This window comes from Epargyreus clarus, unplaced genomic scaffold (assembly GCF_041222505.1).
Source record: "Epargyreus clarus isolate Ecla_fem2 unplaced genomic scaffold, WU_Ecla_fem_2.2 ptg000024l, whole genome shotgun sequence".
NCBI classification, from domain to species: Eukaryota; Metazoa; Arthropoda; class Insecta; order Lepidoptera; family Hesperiidae; genus Epargyreus; species Epargyreus clarus.
The window spans coordinates 6,360,921-6,380,519 of NW_027332231.1; the positions used below are offsets into that span (position 1 = coordinate 6,360,921).

The window sequence follows — 19,599 nt, forward strand, 5'->3', positions numbered from 1 at the left end:
CACTAAGTTTGCTGACCATTTCGTGTGGTCATGTAACATCATATAAAAGATTGTTAGATGACGAATAAGTCAGTGTTGTAATAGCTGGGATCGGAGTAGCTTTCAATGTAAGTTGCACTCCATTATATAATTATAGGGATCAATAGATATCTAAATATAGAGAAACCTTTAGTTTGAAACGAGTTTTGGTATAGTCGGCGTAAAACTGATAGTCCGCTCTGAATATAGAAATGAATCGCTTCGCCATAGTAAATTGTATGACTACCTGGTTGCAATAGCTTCAGAGTGGACTTGCAGTTTGGCGTGGACTGTACCAGTGGAATCAATAACGGTTTATTGGATTTTTGGTGATGGTGGTACATGGGATCCATTTCTACCCATGTTGGTTAAATGTGGTATTTTTTTGCCCGACTGCGAAGGGTAATGGGGTCGAACCACAAAGGGTTCTACCTTCAAATGTATGTATATCTCATTTCTTGGCAAGCTGTGCACCCCAAGCGGCTTAAAGGACTTTAAAATATGAGGTGGCGTTGGATTCGTCTAAATTATGCAGAGGCTATAGGTATTCTTAAGCAGCCAAGTGTTTTTATGATAATTCTTTTGATCACATTATGATTAAACAAGTTATTCGTAGACTAATAAGATTCAAATAATCATTGTCGGAATTTGCAATGTTTCTTTTTTTATAATTAGTTGCCAATATTTGTGATGTAGGTATTTCTTCTGATTTTAATATTCAAAATTTGCAACAATTGAAACATAAATATACAAATATAGGACATATGAATATTCCACACATGTTATTATTATGTTACAACTGTCAACGTCACTTATTTGCTCGAAACAGCTTTTAAGATAGCACAAAAGTCTATGATTACCATTTTATTAGATTTATATAAGCGTTAATAAAAACGTCTGTTGCGTTGCTATGTGCTTAAAAAAGTAGTGGTAGCCTGGTAAGAAACTTAGCCACTCAATCGTGGGTTCGAGTCCTGGGCATGCCTCCAATTTTTTAGTTATGTGCGTATTTTAAGTCAAGCATTTAAGAAAAGCATTGGAAGGAAACCTGCACCCTAGAAACAAAAAAAGTTGTTATGGTTTTGTGAAGTGTAACAATTCGAACTTGGCGATCATTCTGAGCCCTCTCTCATTCTGAGAGGAGGTCCCGTGTTCAGTAGCTCAGCAGTGGAACAGTAATGAGTTGACCACGACTCGCACGAGGCATACTACCGTAGTCCTCAGTAACACCAAAGCATCAACTAGTAGCTACCAACAATGGCCAATACAAATGCTTGTTTAGCTTTTTGTTATAACTAAAATAAAAGTTCAAAAAACTAAAAAACACGCATTTATGATAAAATCAACTAAAAAGTAGAAAATAATTTTCAGTCTAGGAATCAACTAAGGAACAGTAAATACTTTCTGTTAATATTTACATATCATATTGATATGTAAATATTGACAGAAAGGTTTTTATAAATGTTATAAGTCATATAGGTGGTAGGTACATGATTGGTTTCCGCGTAGGAGCGCTATGGATACCAATTTATTTATTAATCTATGAGAAATTAGAAGACCTTTGTTAGAGTTTTGGATTTCTTTTACATTAAAAGTATGTAGACAAATGATCTTGTTCGCTCTCTTGTTTTCTCTTTCTATACATCTCTAAATTAGATCCCTACGTTATGTATATTTTAAACTTGGTAGAAGCCTCTGTGGTACAACTCCGGCATCACCACCGTCACACCTATTTCTGCTTAATAACAGCAGTGTTAAGCGTTGTGTTATGGTTTTAAGGGAAACATACTTTACCGACGCATTCCAGCTTAGTCCTCACCCCTGAGGCAGTTTTATGGCCGAGTTCAGGGGTTACCTGGTGTTACCAATGTTACCTGGGGTTGATTGCAGATGTCTATAGGCGGTAGTAGCCACTTACCATCAGGTGGACTGGATTCTCATCTGCTACGCCTATAAATATGTATGCCATGTATACGCTCCCTATACAAATATCGCAGTAAATTTTTATCTCTTTTCAGCATGAAAACTGTCCTAGTATTATGCGTGTTGGTGGCAGCAGCTGCAGCTTTCCCTGGGGAGACCTACAACCCAAAATACGACAACTTTAATGGGCAAGAGATCGCAGAAAATGAACGCCTCTTGACAAGCTACGGAAACTGTTTCGCTCACAAGGGACCTTGCACCCAAGAAGGACAAAACATTAGGAGTATGTACATATTTTTATATTTCTTTAATCAATTTATCTCTTTTACATTTTAAAATCAATGAGGATCCGTAGTGGAACCGTCACCATACCGGTCTGACGTGCAAAGGATTCCGGGTTCGATCCCCGGCCAAACTGATATCTGAATGATGAATTTAAATATACTTTCTGGGTCTGTGTCCATGGTACCATGAGTCCATGGTATCCACAGGTATACAGGAATTCCTAGTGTGAGGCTGTGACTTAAGAAAGCGTTCATTTAATTGATATCGTAGAAGCAGTGATAGCCTAGTCTATGAAAGTTAGCCTGTCAATTGGGGGTCAGTTCATTTTTGGTTAATCGAATCGTTCTTAGTAATATTTTGTGATAAATAGATTTTAATGAATAGATTTTAAAATGTCCTCAAAAAAGAAATAAAGTTTGACTATCAAGCGCCTGTCATTTTTGCTGTAGCAATTTTGAAATAAACAAAGTAATTTACATGATTGTAAAGGAGAGTTGATAAAATTATTATTGCTGTAAATAAATAGTATCAAATTGGATTTCTAATACAAGTTAATATAATAATAATAGTACGAACGATGCCGTCGTTATTAACTCCACAAAGTTCATAAAGACGGCATCGTTCGTACTCTCGTCTCTCAGTAGTTCGTAATCTTAGAGCATTCTACTATAAATAATATTAATCAAAAAATTAATGACGAATATCAGATAGAAGTCTATTTATTTCTTTATTTTTTTTTAATAATATAGAAGTAGCAGACGAGCATGCAGTCCACCTGATGGTAAGTGGCTACTGCCGCCCATGGACTTCTATAATCAACTCCCGATAGGATTAGATATTCCTACCTGAGGTCGGCCACAGATGCGCCGCTACCCCTGAGGACTAAGCTGGAACGCCTCGGAAAAGTATGTCTCCCATACCACATCCTTCAAAACGGAACACAGCAGCGCCTAACACTGCTGTTATTAGGCAGAAATAGGTGTGGCGGTGGGGCCACCGGAGTCAAACCACAAAAGGTTCTACCACCTCCAAATCGCGCCAATAAAAACCTTATATCGCGTGTAAACAACACACATAATCCTGGTGTTCACCATTCTCCCATCACGTCGGGGTCACCAATATTGAGGCACGATGTCGGGAGTCAAATTAAAGATGTAACTGTCCTTCCATAATATTTATTTGTTGGGTCACATGACACGACCGCCCGCAACCCGACAACACCATGATTGGCGAAACGGTTTAATTACAGATAATACAGAGTTTTGGATATTACAGAGAGCAGTGATAGCCTAGTGGTTAAGATACTCGGCCTCTCGATCGAGGGGTCCGAGGTTCAAATCTCAGGCACATACCTCTGATTTTTCAAAGTTATGTGCGTATTACAAATTAATTATCGCTTGCTAAACGGCGAAGGAAAACATCGTGAGGAAACCTGCATACCTGAGATTTATAAAAAAAAAGAAATCTCAAAGGTATGTGAAATCTACCAATACGCACTCGGCCAGCGCGGTGGACTATGGCCTAATCCTTCTCATTCTGAGAGGAGACCCGTGCCCAGCAGTGGGACAGTAATGGGTAGTTGATGAATACAGAGTTACATATTATGTATTATTTAGACAACACACATACTCAATGGTGTCTCTACACGCGTAAATATAGTTTGAGCAGTCGATACACAAGAGATACGGGAAATATAAAATTATTTTTAATGGCTACAAATACGAGTAGGTAGCTATTAATCATTCTACACATAAGTATCCTTTTTCTTTTTATTTTCTCGATCTCTATACATTAATTATGCCTTTTGACCTTTAAGGATATATTACAAAGTCATGACAACATACACTTAGTGATGCAGCAAACAAGTTTTTTTTTTTTTAGAAGCTTTTATATCCATTTTGTAAACAAAAAATGGCTGGGTTTTTTATTTGTTTTGAGTGTCTGTTGAAAGCTATTCATTTTAGTTATTTGTTTTGTTAATGTTGTGGTAAACGGCTTAACCGATTTTTGAAAAATATCGTTGTAAATGCTCAAGTAAATGCTGCTTGTCTCTAGCAAATCATTTTTTTCAGGAGTTACTAACGTTTTCATCATTATCATCATCATCAACCCATTACTGTCCCACTGCTGGGCACGGGTCTCCTCTCAGAATGAAAAGGATTAGGACATAGTCCACCGCGCTGGCCAAGTGCGTATTGGTAGACTTCACATACCTTTGAGATGTTTTTTTATAAATCTCTCATGTATGCAGGATTTCTCACGATGTTTTCCTTCAGCATTTAGTAAGTGATAATTAATTTCTAATACGCACATAACTTTGAAAAATCAGAGCCGGGGATTTGAACCTCAGACCTCTCGATCGAGAGGCCGTGTTTCTTAACCACTAGGCTATCACTGCTGTCAACGTCTAACGTTTTGCATAACCTTAAAATTACTTCTACCTCATAATACTTGCTGCATGTTACTCATATTGTTAAGTGCTGTTGTGTTCTGGTTTGAAGAGTGGTAACTAGACAATCAAATTTAAGGCTAGTAACGCATCTGCGACTGACCTTAAATAACTTCCTTCGTATTTAAGGTTCATTACAGATGTTTTGTCAACCCGCGTGGCGGAGTGGTCACCATACCGGTCTGACGCGCAAAGAGTTCCGGGTTCGATCCCCGGCCAGACAGATATCTGAGCAAGGAATTTAGATATCTGTTCAGGGTCTGGGTGTTTGTGTATACTATTTTATCTATTTGTCTTTGTATGTATTTATTTATAATAGAATTTAATATCTCTAAAAATATTTTCTTTTAATTCTTTCCAGAAATCATACCTGAGGCGCTAAGGACCTCCTGTGCCAAATGCACTCCCAAACAACGTGAGCTGGTCCGCATCGTGGTCCATGCCTTCCAGAAGAAGCAGCCCCAAATCTGGAACGATATAGTGAAGAAGGAAGACCCTAATGGAGAGTTCATAGAGTCCTTCGACAAGTTTTTGGCTGCAACTGATTAACTATACATTTGATTTCGCAACTTGACAAAAGATGGCGCTGCACGACCTACAGGATCCTGAATCACGGTATCGAAGTTTTCTAAGGAACCTTTTTGTATATGGGACATGGGATTACTCAAGAAAAGCGCAAAAGAGGTCTTCTTTAAAACCGGCGAAGCATTGACTTCCTGACTAGAACTGGAACTAAGATTACTGGAATATTAATAATAATTTATACCCAATCCCACGATCATTGCTAAAGGATTGATCTAGATCAAAGTATTGTGGTGCCATCTATTGTCAAAATGCAGAACGTCGCCAGATGTTACTGACCCCCAAAATGTTGAGGACGTTGAATTTCGCTAAACATCACAATAGGTATTATGGTAAACATCCAAAATGTTGATATAACCTGATTTTTATGTTGCAAATCAGCTAACATCACACTTCATCACTGTTAAGATAAGCTTGTTATGTTAAAATATGTTTACGTAAAATAAAGAATTTGAAACTATTTTTTTTTTATAATATAGGAGTAGCAGACGAGCATGCCGTCAACCTCATGGTAAGTGGCTACTGCCGCCCATGGACATCTGTAATCAACCCCCGATAGAATTAGATATTCCTACCTGAGGTCGGCCACAGATGCGCCGCTACCCCTGAGGACTAAACTGGAACGCCTCGGAAAAGTATGTCTCCCTTACTACACCCTTCAAAACGGAACACAGCAACGCACACTGCTGTTATTAGGCAGAAATAAGTGTGGCGGTGGTGCTGCCGGACTCGAACCACAACGGGTTCTACCACCTTCAAATTCTTATTTTTATAGCATTATCACATTTTTTTCAGTGATGCTTTTTTAGGATGGAAATCTTAAAATTAAAGAGTATTAAAGAGAATAATTACTTAACATTTACATTTATTTCACATTTTAAGTTTCTGCCTAATTCTAATCTGCCTTCATCCTCGCTCATGGTTTTCAAATTCGATACAGAAAACATAAATTAAAATTATGGTAAGAAATAATTAGCTAAGTACCAGTCGAACTTTCTAACGAAGGGTCCGTACTACCAATTATTTTTTGTTTTATATTTGTTAATCAACAGTTTCTCTCTCTTATGGTTTTATTATTAACGTTTTTACTTTAAGTATTTATTTGTTTTATAGCGGCTATAGTATTACACACTTCAGGTGTAGAAAATTCAAGTATCTATCTTTTAAGGATCACGGGATAGAGCCTTGTTACAGAGGAGCACACCTACAAATATAGTAGGCATAGTAACAGGGTTGCGTTTTTATACAAAACACCAAAAACTTAAAAATATATACTCACAGCAATTAACTACATAAACAGCGACATCAACTGTAGTTATTTCATACAAAATGTTATAATATTAAGGAGTAAAAAATTAAATTAAATAAGAGTAAAATACATACGACAAATGATAAAAATTAGCGTAGATTGATACTGAACTTTGATATTAATTTGTAAAGGTCAATTAAATTAATCTGAATAAGTATTTTTTCATGAGGAACTGAATATTTTAATATAAGATATTATTTTTTGTTATTTCATATCAAGCACATGATTTTATTTGGAATTTTCAGCGATATATTGAGTTGTACCTACTTATTCTAAGTGCGATTAGAAATTGAAAAAATTGTAGTCTTGAAGGATCGATTTTATTTTACTTATCTTATGTATGTATGTGTAAGTCAAGTTACCATCTGATGAACTACTATATTATAATACTAGAGTATAGGAAAAGCAGTGATAGCCTAGTGGTTAAGAAACGCGGCCTCTCGATCGAGGGGTCCGAGGTTCAAATGCCAGGCACGCACCTCTGATTTTCAAATTTATGTGCGTATTAGAAATTAATTATCACTTGCTTAAACGGTGAAGGAAAACATCTTGAGGAAACCTGCATACCTGAGAGATTTATATAAAAAAAAATCTTAAAGGTATGTGAAGTCTACCAATACGCACTTGGCCAGCACGGTGGACTATGGCCTAATCCTTCTCATTCTGAGAGGAGACCCGTGCCCAGCAGTGGGACAGTAAGGGGTTGATGATGATGATGATGAATACTAGAGTAACAGACAAGCATGCAGTTCACCTGAAGGTAAGTAAGAAGGTAAGGCTTCTGGCGCCCATGGACATCTTTAATCAACTCTAGATAATATTAGCGTTTTTTTATAATATAGGAGTAGCAGATGAGCATGCAGTCCACCTGATGGTAAGTGGCTACTGCCGCCCATGGACATCTGTAGTCGACCCCAAATGGGATAAGATATTCCTACCTGAGGTCGACAACAGATGCGCCGCTACCCTTGAGGACTAAACTGGAACGCCTCTGAAAAGTATGTCTCCATTACCACACCCTTCAAAACGGAACACAGCAGCGCCTAACACTACTGTTATTAAGCAGAAATAGGTGGTGCCGCCGGAGTCGGACCACATAGGGTTCTACCACCTAGCGTCGTACCTAAAGTCGACCATAGATGCCACTACCAGTGAAGACTAATCTGGAATGCCTCGAAAAGTATGCCTTGTCACACCCTTCAAAACATAACACAACATAACCGGACCGGTTGGAGTGGCGCCATAAAGGCTTATGTCGGACAGTGGATTCCATATGTATATGTAAATACATATGTATGGACGAAGTCATGAAAAACAACATACCTAAACATTCAACGATTAAAGTCAACGGGCATACTGATTTTTTAACGATATGCATTCGGTAATTACAAGGAATCTTTGAAACATTAATGAGCTTCGTTTTATCAGCATATATCAGTTTCTGACAAACATGATGTAAAGTTTAATCAGATAAAATGCTTAATAACACGAGAATTATGAAGGTACCTTTATTTATTATTTTACCATTATTTATATTGGTCAGGTTTTGGTATATATAGAACCTTTTTTAGCACAAGTATTTTGTTAAAGCCTGTTGAATCTGACGTTTGTAAGTATCGTATTACGATTTTATTGTTGCATGAAATTTTTAAAAAATATTTACTTATAACAAATTTTAATGTGTTTTGGATCCAATTGGTGAGATAATCCTTTTGTAATACAAAAGCAGCAAACGAGAATGCACTTTATGATAAATGGCTACTGCTGCCCATCGACATTAGTAATCAACCCCAGATAAAGTTAGAGTTTTGCTGGAGGTCGGCCACAGATGTTAAGCTGTTGTGTTCTAGTTCTGTTGTGTTCTGGTTAATCTTATCTGGGGTTGATTACAGTGTCCATGGGCTATAGTGGTCACTTAACATTCGGTAGACTGCACATTTGTTTTTACTCTCATAAACAAACACAACAGAGCCAGTGGGAATTTTATTTCTATTTCGAACGCTATGCTAATCGTCGTTCGTTAAATTTTAATTATAATTTATTTTTAGGTAAACATGAAGTGTGTGTTTCTCTTAACCGTGATGGTAGGGTTTGTGGTGGCGGAGTCACGCTACTACGAGACACAGAATGATTACATCGACATAGACGCGATATTTGCTGATCCGCCCACCCTGCAAAGCTATCTAGATTGCTACATGGATAGGAAACCCTGTAGCTCTCTGGCTGCTAGCTACAAACGTAAGTATTTTATCATCATCTTTCTATTTGTCCCACTGTTGTGGTTGAGTATCTTTTTATAATAAGAAGTTTAAAAGGAAGAACCAATGTGGTTCGATTGGGGAGGCACCACTGTCACACCTATATTATGTAGGGTGAAGTAATTCTTACGTTACAGCGAGAGGGCCTTTTTTTTGTTGACGAGGGGGAACACAACCGGAGTCCTCCTAACGCGATGCTCTTTTATCGGGCATCGGCTTTGCCCTGGGGGAGCAATTTACGCTCTCACATCCCCTGGTGATTACAGCGATATGCGACCACACAAACCGCTGTTCTTCCCGGGGTCGCTTGCTGGACGGTTCGAGCTCCCACTCTTGCCGCCCGCAACCCCGGAAGCCCCTTTTAGTCGCCTCTTACGACAGGCAGGGGATACCGTAGCCCTCCGTAGACCGTATTCTGGTCCCGGTACTACAGGGACAACAGCGAGAGGGCCTAGTCGCCGTTTGATTTACATATGAGGTAACCGCCTTAGTTCTCAGGAGTGGTTACGTAGCTGCAATTGACGTTAAGTGGAACTCCTGTTCTATGGAGATGATTAGAGATGTCCATGGGCGGCAGTGATCGAATACCATCAGGTGTATGCTCATTTAATTTTATGAACAACACTATCTTTTCAATTTGCAGTTATAGTCATTATTGTTCTAGATGACTCGGTTCGCCTAGGCTTTCGTTGGTCTATTGTTGAATCGGATCTTTGATTTGAGTCATATTCAAATGAAGGGAGCGCTTGGTACAGCATCTACGTAATCTTATTAAATCTTCCATAGTTCAAATATGCCTGTCATTATTATGAAAAATATCTTATATATAATTCTCGTGTTGTTTACCGTACTCCTCCGAACCGACTTTACCGATTTTTACCAAATTTTATATGCATATTCAGTAGGCCTGAGAATCGGCTACTATCTTTTTTTCATACCCCTAAGTGTTAAGAGTTGTTCACCCTTAACATTTTTTATTTATATGGCAACACAACGTTTGCCGGGTCAGCTAGTTTTTATATAATAAAAAAAATATTTTTTATCTGACATAATACGTTTCATAACTGAGGCTGAGGTACTAAGTTATGAATGAGGTCCTAGAAATCTAACATTTTATTCTTCTTTCAGAATATATCCGCGACTCCATCCTACGGGCTTGTGATAAATGCAATATTCCCCAGAAGCAGCTGTACGCGAAATTCCTGTTTCTGTTGAGCAGGAAGTATCCTCAAGAGTATTTTAACTTCAGACAGAAGTACGATCCCCTTGGCCTGTACTTCAATCGTCTTGAAGCCGAACTAGCTCCATATTTAACCGACAATACCCTTGTAACTTTCCCTTATTATTACTTGTATAAAAAATAAACACAACGAATACTTATTTTCAATGATTATAATGTATGTAATCAAATGGTTATTGAAATAAATAATAATTGTACTTAATAATAAATAATGATTTCCATTAATATGTATTTCATTTAGAAGTTTAATACAAGAAATCGAGGACTACGTCTTGATATTGTAATTCGTCAAAAGTCAAATTAAAGGTTGTAAAACCCTATGTGGTCTGCGGAGTTACCACCTTATCACCTATTCCTACCTTATAAACGATGAGTTATGGATATAAGGATAACAACTCATCAACAGCGAATGTCAGGGAAGACCATAGATACTAATCTATGGGGAAGACTAAAATCTTCTCTAAGGTTAATCAGAGGCGGCATCACTAACCACAATTGCTTGACCCAAAAACCAACGCGTTTCTCACAAACGCCCAAAGATTACACGCGCAAAAGTTAACGAATGCGATACGGTTTCCGTTCGGCCCAGTTCAGGATTGCAGTGACTTGGATTACAGTGTCTTGGATTGCGGTGGCTTGGATTTCGGTGTCAAACGGATTGCAGTGCAGGACCCCCGGTTGGAGACCTCAGGTTACCGCTGGAGAGCTCCGCGCTAGCGAGAGGTAAGACCCGAGTACCCCCCATTCCATCTTTTTGCGATTACCCTCCGCAGGCTTGCTTTGGGGTGCGAGTGAGAAAGCACCATTGTGTGCCTCCGAACACTACCCTCCTTTATTGGATAAAGAAGGGTGTGCTGGAGAGACCGCGCGTCAAGAAGAACCGTCGTCCGTCGCTGGCACCCTCACTGGGCTTTGCACCAGCGCACTCCACCCGGTGGGGGGATGGCCGCGCGGCGACCGAAAAAGGAGGAGGAGACGCGCCGGTCCTCCGGCGCTCCCTCGACATCCTTGGATGAGGGTAGGCGCATAATGGTGCGCGACTTGTTCGCGCCCCCTAGCGAGCCAACTCGTCCAGCGGAGGACCCCCTGCACACGATGTTCGTGCGCGGGGGAAGACGGGGTACTCGGAGGCGCGTAGCCTGCCGGGAGGTCCCACTGCCGACCACCAGGCCGGAGTCGGACGCACCCCCAGTACCAGCCGTAGAAGAACCCGAGCCCGTGGAAGGTCCAGGGCTAGATATGCCACCGATAGACCCGATGCCGACAGCACCTGCACCCATAACACCACCTAGGAGGGCGAGTAAGATCCCTAGACGGGTCTCGCCCTCAGACCCGATACTGGAGAGACCACCGAAGGTGCAGGTGCGTGAAACATTGACGGGAACGTCCTCATCAGAATATGAGGACAGCGTGGAGGAGCAGAGCGCTGGCGTGGAGGTTGCTGCTGCGGTGCACGTCATCGCGCACCGGTCACCCCCGCGTTCCCCCTCCCCATCCCCCCCGCCCTCGAGGGCACCCTCCGTCGAGGCCGGCCTCGACTCCACCTCGTATGTGCAGATGGCATCGAGGTCGTCACCGTCCGGCCACACGGAGGCCACCGAAAACCCATCCATTCCCGCCCAGCCCCCTACCCTTCCTACCCGCGAAGCCGCGAACGAATTGTTAAGCGTAAGTAGGGATAGGGTTATTGACGATCCGGCCTCGCCTAGTGGCTTGAGGCAGGGCGTCACCTATGCTGCGGCAATGACAACTCAGGCGCCACGTAGTGCGCCCACCTTACCATCCCCGACAACAGCGGCTGCTGATGCAGCGCCGCGTTCACCCGTCGTTGGTGGACCATCCCAGGGTCCTCGAGCAGACGACAGGCCTAAGGGTTACCCCCCCATTGTGGTGGAGCGGTTCCCGAACTGGACGCAGCACTTCGAGGTGCTGCGAGCCCGATTGGGTCGCGCGCCGAGCGCACGGCCCTATGGACGAGGGATAAGGTTTATCCCTCAGACGCCCGAAGAGTACCGGACGGTCCAGGCGTTCCTGACCGACCTAGCAGGCACAGAGCCAGACCTCTCCTGGTTCTGTTATACGCCGCGCGAGAACCGCCCCACTAAGGTGGCTGTGTGGGGATTGCCGGCGGATACGAACCCGGAGAGAGTTTGCGGGGCGCTCAGGGCGCTTGGATTTCCGGTACGTTTCGGGACGTACATCCCACCGAGGCGAGGACGCCCGGGTTGCACGTTTCACGTGCAGATGGACCACTTGGGCCAGGAGGAGCTCGCCCGCCTTTACAGGGTGGACGAGCTACTTAACATGCCGGGGGTGGTTGTCGAGGCGTGGAGGGGCCGAGGCGGCCCGGCCCAGTGCCACCGCTGCCAAGGCTTCGGCCACGCCTCGTACAACTGCTTCAAGCAGCCGAAGTGCGTCCGTTGCGCGCAGTCTCATGCAACTCGGGACTGTCCCCTACCGCGCGATGCCCAAGCCAAGTGCGCCAACTGCCATGGACCGCACATGGCCAATGATAGGCGATGTGCGGTTCTTAGGAGAGTGGCGCGGGCTAAAAGCATCGCGCTACCACCACCCATTCCCGGCCCTCGTCAACAGCGGGGCGCCGCACCCGCTCCGGCGCCCCCAGTCAGGAGCCGTGCGCCGCCCACCGCAGTGGGGCCCCCAGTGCGGCATGTGGAGGAGTATGAACCCGCGGCCGGTGCATCTCTAATGGCACCGGCGAGGCGCCCGACGTCTGCTAAGCGTAAAAGGCATAACAGGCGTCGGAACGCCGCGCGTCTTAGGAACCAGAGGGAGACCCGGCGGGTACCCCTCGCCGAGTCGACCCCCCAGCCGATGGAGACCGAACATCAGGCTCCAGAGACGCACCCGGCCGCGGGACCAGCCCCCACTCCGGCAGTGGAGCCGGCCCGGGTACAGGTAGTACCTGAGTCCGCGCCGGCCCTACAGCCGCGACAGCCCGCTCCGCGCCCCCGCCGTGCCCAACTCCCGGCCCAGCCTGTCGTCGAGGAGGGCACCGGCCGCAGGAGACCGCAGAGGCGGCTAAGGATCGAGGAACCGGAGGAGCGACCAACACCCCGCCCCCGTCAGACCACAACACCGGTCGCCGTTGCGCGGCCCTTTCGTGCCCTCGGGCTTGACACGCCCGCAGATGCCCTTGTCACAGCAGTGCAGTCCATCTGCGAGGCAGTGGCCCGGCACCCGGACTTGGTTGCGGCCGTGCAACGGATTGTCTCAGACGTCCTCGGGGTCCAGTGCAGCGTCCCTCAGGGTGCTGTACTGGAATCCGGGCGGCGTCACTAGACACCTGCAAGCGCTACGTGGTCTCATACAGGCGCAGGACATTCACGTCGTGCTCCTGGGTGAGACCAAGCTGCGTGCAGGCCTCGATCTAAGGCTACCTAATTACCACGTGTACCGGCGTGACGAGCAGACGCCCACGGGATTTCCTTTCAGGGGAACCGCGGTTGCGGTTCGACACGACTTGGTACACGAGGAATTGCCACACCCGCCGTTCACCCACACGCGCTCCATAGGGGTAGCGTTGAGTGCGGCGGGAAGGGACCTGCGACTCTATGCGGCGTATCGCCCACCAGGTCCCCAATTTGACCCGCAGGACATCTCGAGCATCATGGATGGTGGTGCTCCGACCTTGGTGGCTGGTGACCTCAACGCCAAGCACTTGGCTTGGGGGTCCAGAGTCATCAGTCCCGTGGGACGGAAGCTGTATGAAGACTCCGAGGCTAAAGGCTATGAGGTACAGGGTCCTGAGGCCCCTACCCATATCCCCTCGGACGAGTCCCACCGCCCAGATGTCCTGGACATCATACTCCACAAGGATCTCGCGTGTCCAGTCCATGTGGAGGTGTTGTATGACCTGGACACACAACACCTGCCCATATTGGTCGTTCTTGGCCTTGGGGCGGCGTGTGTGGAACCCCCCAGACTCCGCAGCAAGACGGACTGGGATAAGTTTAAAAACACCTTAAATTCCATTAAGTTTAGCGGCTCGCTCTCCTCCGCCGAGGGGGTCGAAGCCGCCACCGAGGCGGTTCAAACCTCAATTATTAATGCCCTGGCGGCTTCGACTTCGCAGTCCCCTGTGGAGACGGGCCGCTACAGTACACCACTCCCAGTCCGTCTTAGCGAAATGCTCGCTAAGAAGCGTAAGCTGCGCGAGCTCTGGGCGCGCACACGTTGTCCCCGGGTCAAGCGCGACCTGAATGCGTTGGCCGAGCGGCTGTCTGCTGAGATGGCGGAGCTGCGAGGGGCCACCTGGGAGATGAGAATCGACCAGGCTGGCGAGTCGCAAACGTCTCTCCATCATCTCAATAGACAGCTGACTCGCGCTAAGGTCCCCGTCACCCCTCTCCTAGATGGCGGGGGGAGGCGGGTCCACGCAGCGAAGGACCGCGCGGAGATACTTGCGGAGTATATGGAAGAGCAGTTCTCGCCCCATCCACCCGCACAGTCAGCCTCCGCGCATCACGAGGATGTAGGGCGTAGAGTAGGGGATCTTCTTAGTGACCCGACACCGGCACTCGAAGGGATCGAGTTTATCTCTCCCACTGAGGTAAGGAAGGCGGCCTTACGTCTACCCAGGCGTAAGGCCCCAGGTCACGACGGGATCCCCAACGCGGCGTTAGGTATGCTGTCCAGAGGGGCCCTTGTCTCAATGACTCGGGTCTTTAACGCCATCCTACGCACAGGCCATTTCCCGACCATCTGGAAATTAGGGAAGGTAATCGTCCTCCCGAAACCGGGGAAAGACCGCCGTCTCCCGGGTAACTACCGCCCCATAACCCTGCTATCAACCACAGCTAAGCTGTTTGAGAGACTGGCGTTGAAACGACTGCGTCCGTTCCTTACTATAAGGGACGAGCAGTTCGGGTTCCGCGCCGGTCACTCTACAACGCTGCAGCTCACGCGGGTTATTCATCATTTAGCATCCGAGCTCAACTACGGCCGTCACACGGTCGGCGTCTTTCTCGATATCGAGAAGGCGTTCGACCGCGTATGGCATGAGGGGCTCATATGCAAAATGATGAATACACCTGCCCCGGTGACGCTGATACGGTTGATAGCATCGTTTTTAAGTGAGCGGCAGTTTTATATTTCGGTCGAGGGCGTCGCCTCAGACCCTAGGCCCATACGTGCGGGGGTGCCGCAGGGCAGCTGCCTCTCTCCGTGGCTCTATGCTCTGTATACCAACGACGCCCCCACTCTCCAAGGTCACCTGGAAGACTGGGAGCGCGACGTTATGCTCGCGTTGTTCGCAGATGACAGTGCGTACTTCGCGTCGTCCCGCCGAGCGGACTTAGCTGCACGGAGAATGCAGCGTCTGCTCGACTTACTACCTATGTGGCTGGATAAGTGGCGCATGGCTGTCAATGTCGGAAAGACAGTCGCAATACTGTTCAGCCGCAAGCGTATCATGCCGGCTCCGCTGAGGCTCCGTGACACGGAGGTAGCTTGGCAGCCAATAGTTAAATACCTAGGATGTAACATCGATCGCTCGTTGCATATGATCCCGCAGGTGGAACAATCGATCCACCAGGCCCGAGCGGCCCGAGCGATGCTCCGACCGGTGCTTACATCCAGGTTACCGTTAAGGACGAAACTAGGGATCTACAAGACCTACATTCGTTCACGACTTACCTACGCGGCGCCGGCATGGTACGCGTTGGTATCTAGGTCGCAACGCCAGCGTCTCCAGGCCCAGCAGAACCTGGCCCTTCGAGCAATCGTGGGGGCGGGTCGCTACGTCAGGAACGACGTGGTGAGGCGCGACCTCAAGATCGAAACGGTCGAGGAGTTTGTGGTCCGCCTCGCACGCTCAATGTATGAGCGGGCGGAGGCCGGACCATACTCCCATTTAAAGGGGTTCGCGCCCCTACACGATCGACCACCTACGGGGCGCCCGCTCCCGCGGGAGCTCCCAGGGCTGGCGACCCCCGACCATCAGGGGGCCGACCGTCCGCTCGGTACAACGACGCGATAATTACCGAATCACCCCCTCAACAGGGGGATGATAGAAATTTTTAATATTTGTTCATTATTTTATTATGTTTTAAATAACATTATATTATTATGAATAAATATCAAGAATCCGGGGGGTATTTACCACCTGAGAATCTGCCCGGGCAAAGAGGGTATCCTCGAGACCCGAATTTCCTGCCCACCGCCCTTATGTTGTCATTGCCGCAATATATGTGCGCCCGGAGGGTAAGACGTCCCAGCGATAGATAGACCCAAAAACCAAACTTTAGTAAAAGACTAGCTGACCTGGCAAACTTTGTACCGCCTCGAAATCTATTTATCAAATATATTTTATATAAAATATAGCCTATGTTACTCGTGGATAATGTTGCTTCCGAATGGTGAAAGAATTTTTAAAATCGGTCCAGTAGTTTTTAAGCCTATTCATTACAACCAAACAAACAAACAAACAACAAAGATTTCCTCTTTATAATATTAGTGTAGAAAAGTAATTTTCACTGACTCTACGTTATTTAACTTCTAGTTCACCATTACCACTATCGAAGCTTTATTGGTAACCACTGTCTAATTTGGAGTTACAAATAATGACTGTGGGTGGTTGTGCCCACTTAATGCAAAATACTTAATCATTTCCTATTATTTAAAAAAGTAGGTATTCTACGAAAGCGTTTAACTAAGTACTGAACTTTAAATTGAAAATCAGATCAAGTTATTAAAAATATTTTATTACTTAACTTCCTGGTATGTAACTCTTAACATTTAGTAAAAATCTTTGAATTTATCTGCAGTTAAAAATAAACCGAAGACCACGTATTTTCAGTTTTATACCTTTGATATGTACACCAATAATACAGAGCTAAATTTATTAATATTTGAAATATAGATATGTTATGTCACACACTTGTCCATAATATGGATTAAATGTTAAGAAATACTTTCTACCAACATTTAACGCTGAGAAATCCTTATGGATGCCCTCCCGCCCAGGAGAGTGAAAGATACCCTCTTTCTATATATAATTTTTTTTGTTACAATAAATAAAAGAAAGAAGAGAGAAGAAGTAAAGAATTAAATTAACAAAAGCAGTCATTTTATCACACAGCAGTGGTTGCTGCAAAAATGAATATTTTTTACATTAAAACTGACTAAAAGATAGATAAAGCTTTGCGAAACTTTGCAATTTGCATACATACAAACACACATATTACGAGTATTGTTATACGATTTTTAATTCTTTGGTAGATTTCGTCATGTTAGAGAATACGAACTTTATGTCTAATGATAATATAATTTATTACAATACAGTATGTGAGCACACGATAACTATTTTAAATATTTTTTCCAGATAATAATATCGTCCTACAAAGTTACTACTTATCCGAAAGTTATTATATTGTGTGGACTATGTGAGTCACCAAAAGACAAGCTTATTTGTTTCTTCGAGAGGCTCTATCTATTATTTTTGGTTGAAAATGTATGATATCATATTACTTTTGTAATTAATCCAACTCTGCACCTGTACGACGAGTACGTGACAATGCGACTAGTAAAAACCGGTTTCAATAATTAAATATCTCATAAATAAAGCGATCTGAGTTTTTTTTATTCGATAATGCGTGTTTTACCGCATAGTACCGTCTTTCTTCCGCAACTTTACGTACCTATCCAAATATGACATTATGTAATAATATTTTTACAAACAATCTTTTTTTGAAAGCTTATGAAATGGAAGATGATTTGTTATGTCCGTTATTCAGGTTTTACATTTGCTGAATAAGTATCATAATAATAAGTATGTACTCGTATCTATGTAGTTAAACATTTAGTTAAAAGATTAACCGAACAGATTTTAAAGAGCCAATTTCTTTGAAGTTTGAAAAATATTCGCGGTATAACAATAAAATTATCTGTGGTTGGGAGGTAGAGTATTTCGATATTTATGGATCTCATCTCTATTAATATTCGCCGATTTGTAGCGATTCCAAGATTCGACTTTTGTGTTTTTCTACATCCGATTACGGCTTAACTTAACAAAATAATGATGGATTTGAACATAAGCATTTTTGTAGCCGAAATTTTAGTACTACTTGACAGTAATTTACAGTTACTTTTCCTCCCTTGAGGACTAAATTAGAACGTTTTAGTAAATTTACCTTATATGACAGTTAAAAACATGACGGTTCAAGCTCCCACTCTTGCCGCCCGTAAGCCCCGGAAGCCCCCTTGTAGTCGCCTCCTACGACAGTCCCTGAACTACAGGTACAATACAATACTACCTACCATACTACTAATACTGGTAAGGATTGTACATTTTCGATGGTTTTAATTTATCATTGCAAAGTACCTGTATTTTGCTCGCATTGTGAAATTGTGAAATAGGACCGGTTGAAATGGCGCCATAAGGGCTTATGTCCATCAGTGGATTCCAAAAATACATATGTATCGACGAAATCATAAAAAACAACATACCTAAAAATTTTACGATTTAATTTGACGGGCATACTGATTTTTAACGATATGCATTCAGTAATTACAAGGAATCTTTGAAACTTTAATGAGCTTCGTTTTATGAGCTTATATCAGTTTCTGACAAACATGATGTAAAGTTTAATCAGATAAAGTGCTTAATAACACGAGAATTATGAAGGTATCTTTATTTGTTATTTTTTATATTGGTCAGGTTTTGGTATATATAGAACCTTTTTAATACAAGTATTTTGTTAAAGCCTGTTGAATCTGACGTTTGTAAGTATCGTATTACGATTTTATTGTTGCATGAAATTTTAAAAAAATATTTACTTATAACAAATTTTAATGTGTTTTGGATCCAATTGGTAAGATGTTCCTTCTGTAATACAGAAGCAGCAAACGAGAATGTCCTTGATGATAAATGGCTACTGCTGACCATCGACATCTGTAATCAACCCCATTTAGAGTTTTGCTTGAAGTCGGCTACGGATTTAACCACTGTTGTGTTCTAGTTCTGTTGTGTTCTGGTTAATCTTATCTGGGGTTGATTACAGATTTCCACGGAGGGTAGTGGCCATTTAAATTAGGTAGACTGTAATTGTTACTTTCATAAAAAAAACAACATCAAAGCCAACGGAAGAGATTTTTCGCAACTTCTTCGAATGACATGTGAATAATGGTTCAATTTTAATTATATTTTATTTTTAGGTAAACATGAAGTGTGTGTTTCTCTTAACCGTGATGGTAGGGTTTGTGGTAGCGGAGTCACGCTACTACGAGACACAGAATGATTACATCGACGTAGACGCGATATTTGCTGATCCCCCCACCCTGCAAAGCTATCTAGATTGCTACATGGATAGGAAACCCTGTAGCTCTCTGGCTGCAAGCTACAAACGTAAGTAATTTATCATCATCTATATAATTATCCCAATAAGAATAAGCTTGAAAGGTGGAAGCAGTGAGGTTTGATCAGGTTAGGTAAAATAATAATAAAAAAATGTACAGTCACGCTAATTTCTTCTTTCATCATTTTTTTGATCGAAATGTGTAGAGTGTGGATACT

The 19,599-nt window shown here is 43.7% G+C and overlaps 1 protein-coding gene across 1 annotated transcript; it reads left to right on the plus strand.

Moving 5' to 3' along the window:
* On the plus strand, positions 1-6,115 carry CSP8 (chemosensory protein 8). Its single transcript, XM_073086833.1, has 3 exons — positions 1-107; positions 2,037-2,224; positions 5,037-6,115. Exons 2-3 carry the CDS (start codon positions 2,038-2,040, stop codon positions 5,222-5,224), a joined length of 375 nt encoding a protein of 124 aa, XP_072942934.1. The 5' UTR covers positions 1-107; position 2,037; the 3' UTR covers positions 5,225-6,115.
* Positions 6,116-19,599: the final 13,484 nt, after the last annotated feature.

Bases quoted from the DNA above. Each gene is read 5' to 3' on its own strand.
- CSP8 (XM_073086833.1), top strand. From the start codon at position 2,038: ATGAAAACTGTCCTAGTATTATGCGTGTTGGTGGCAGCAGCTGCAGCT. The intron at 2,225-5,036 runs GTATGTACATAT...AATTCTTTCCAG, and splicing joins AGAAGGACAAAACATTAGGA to AAATCATACCTGAGGCGCTA.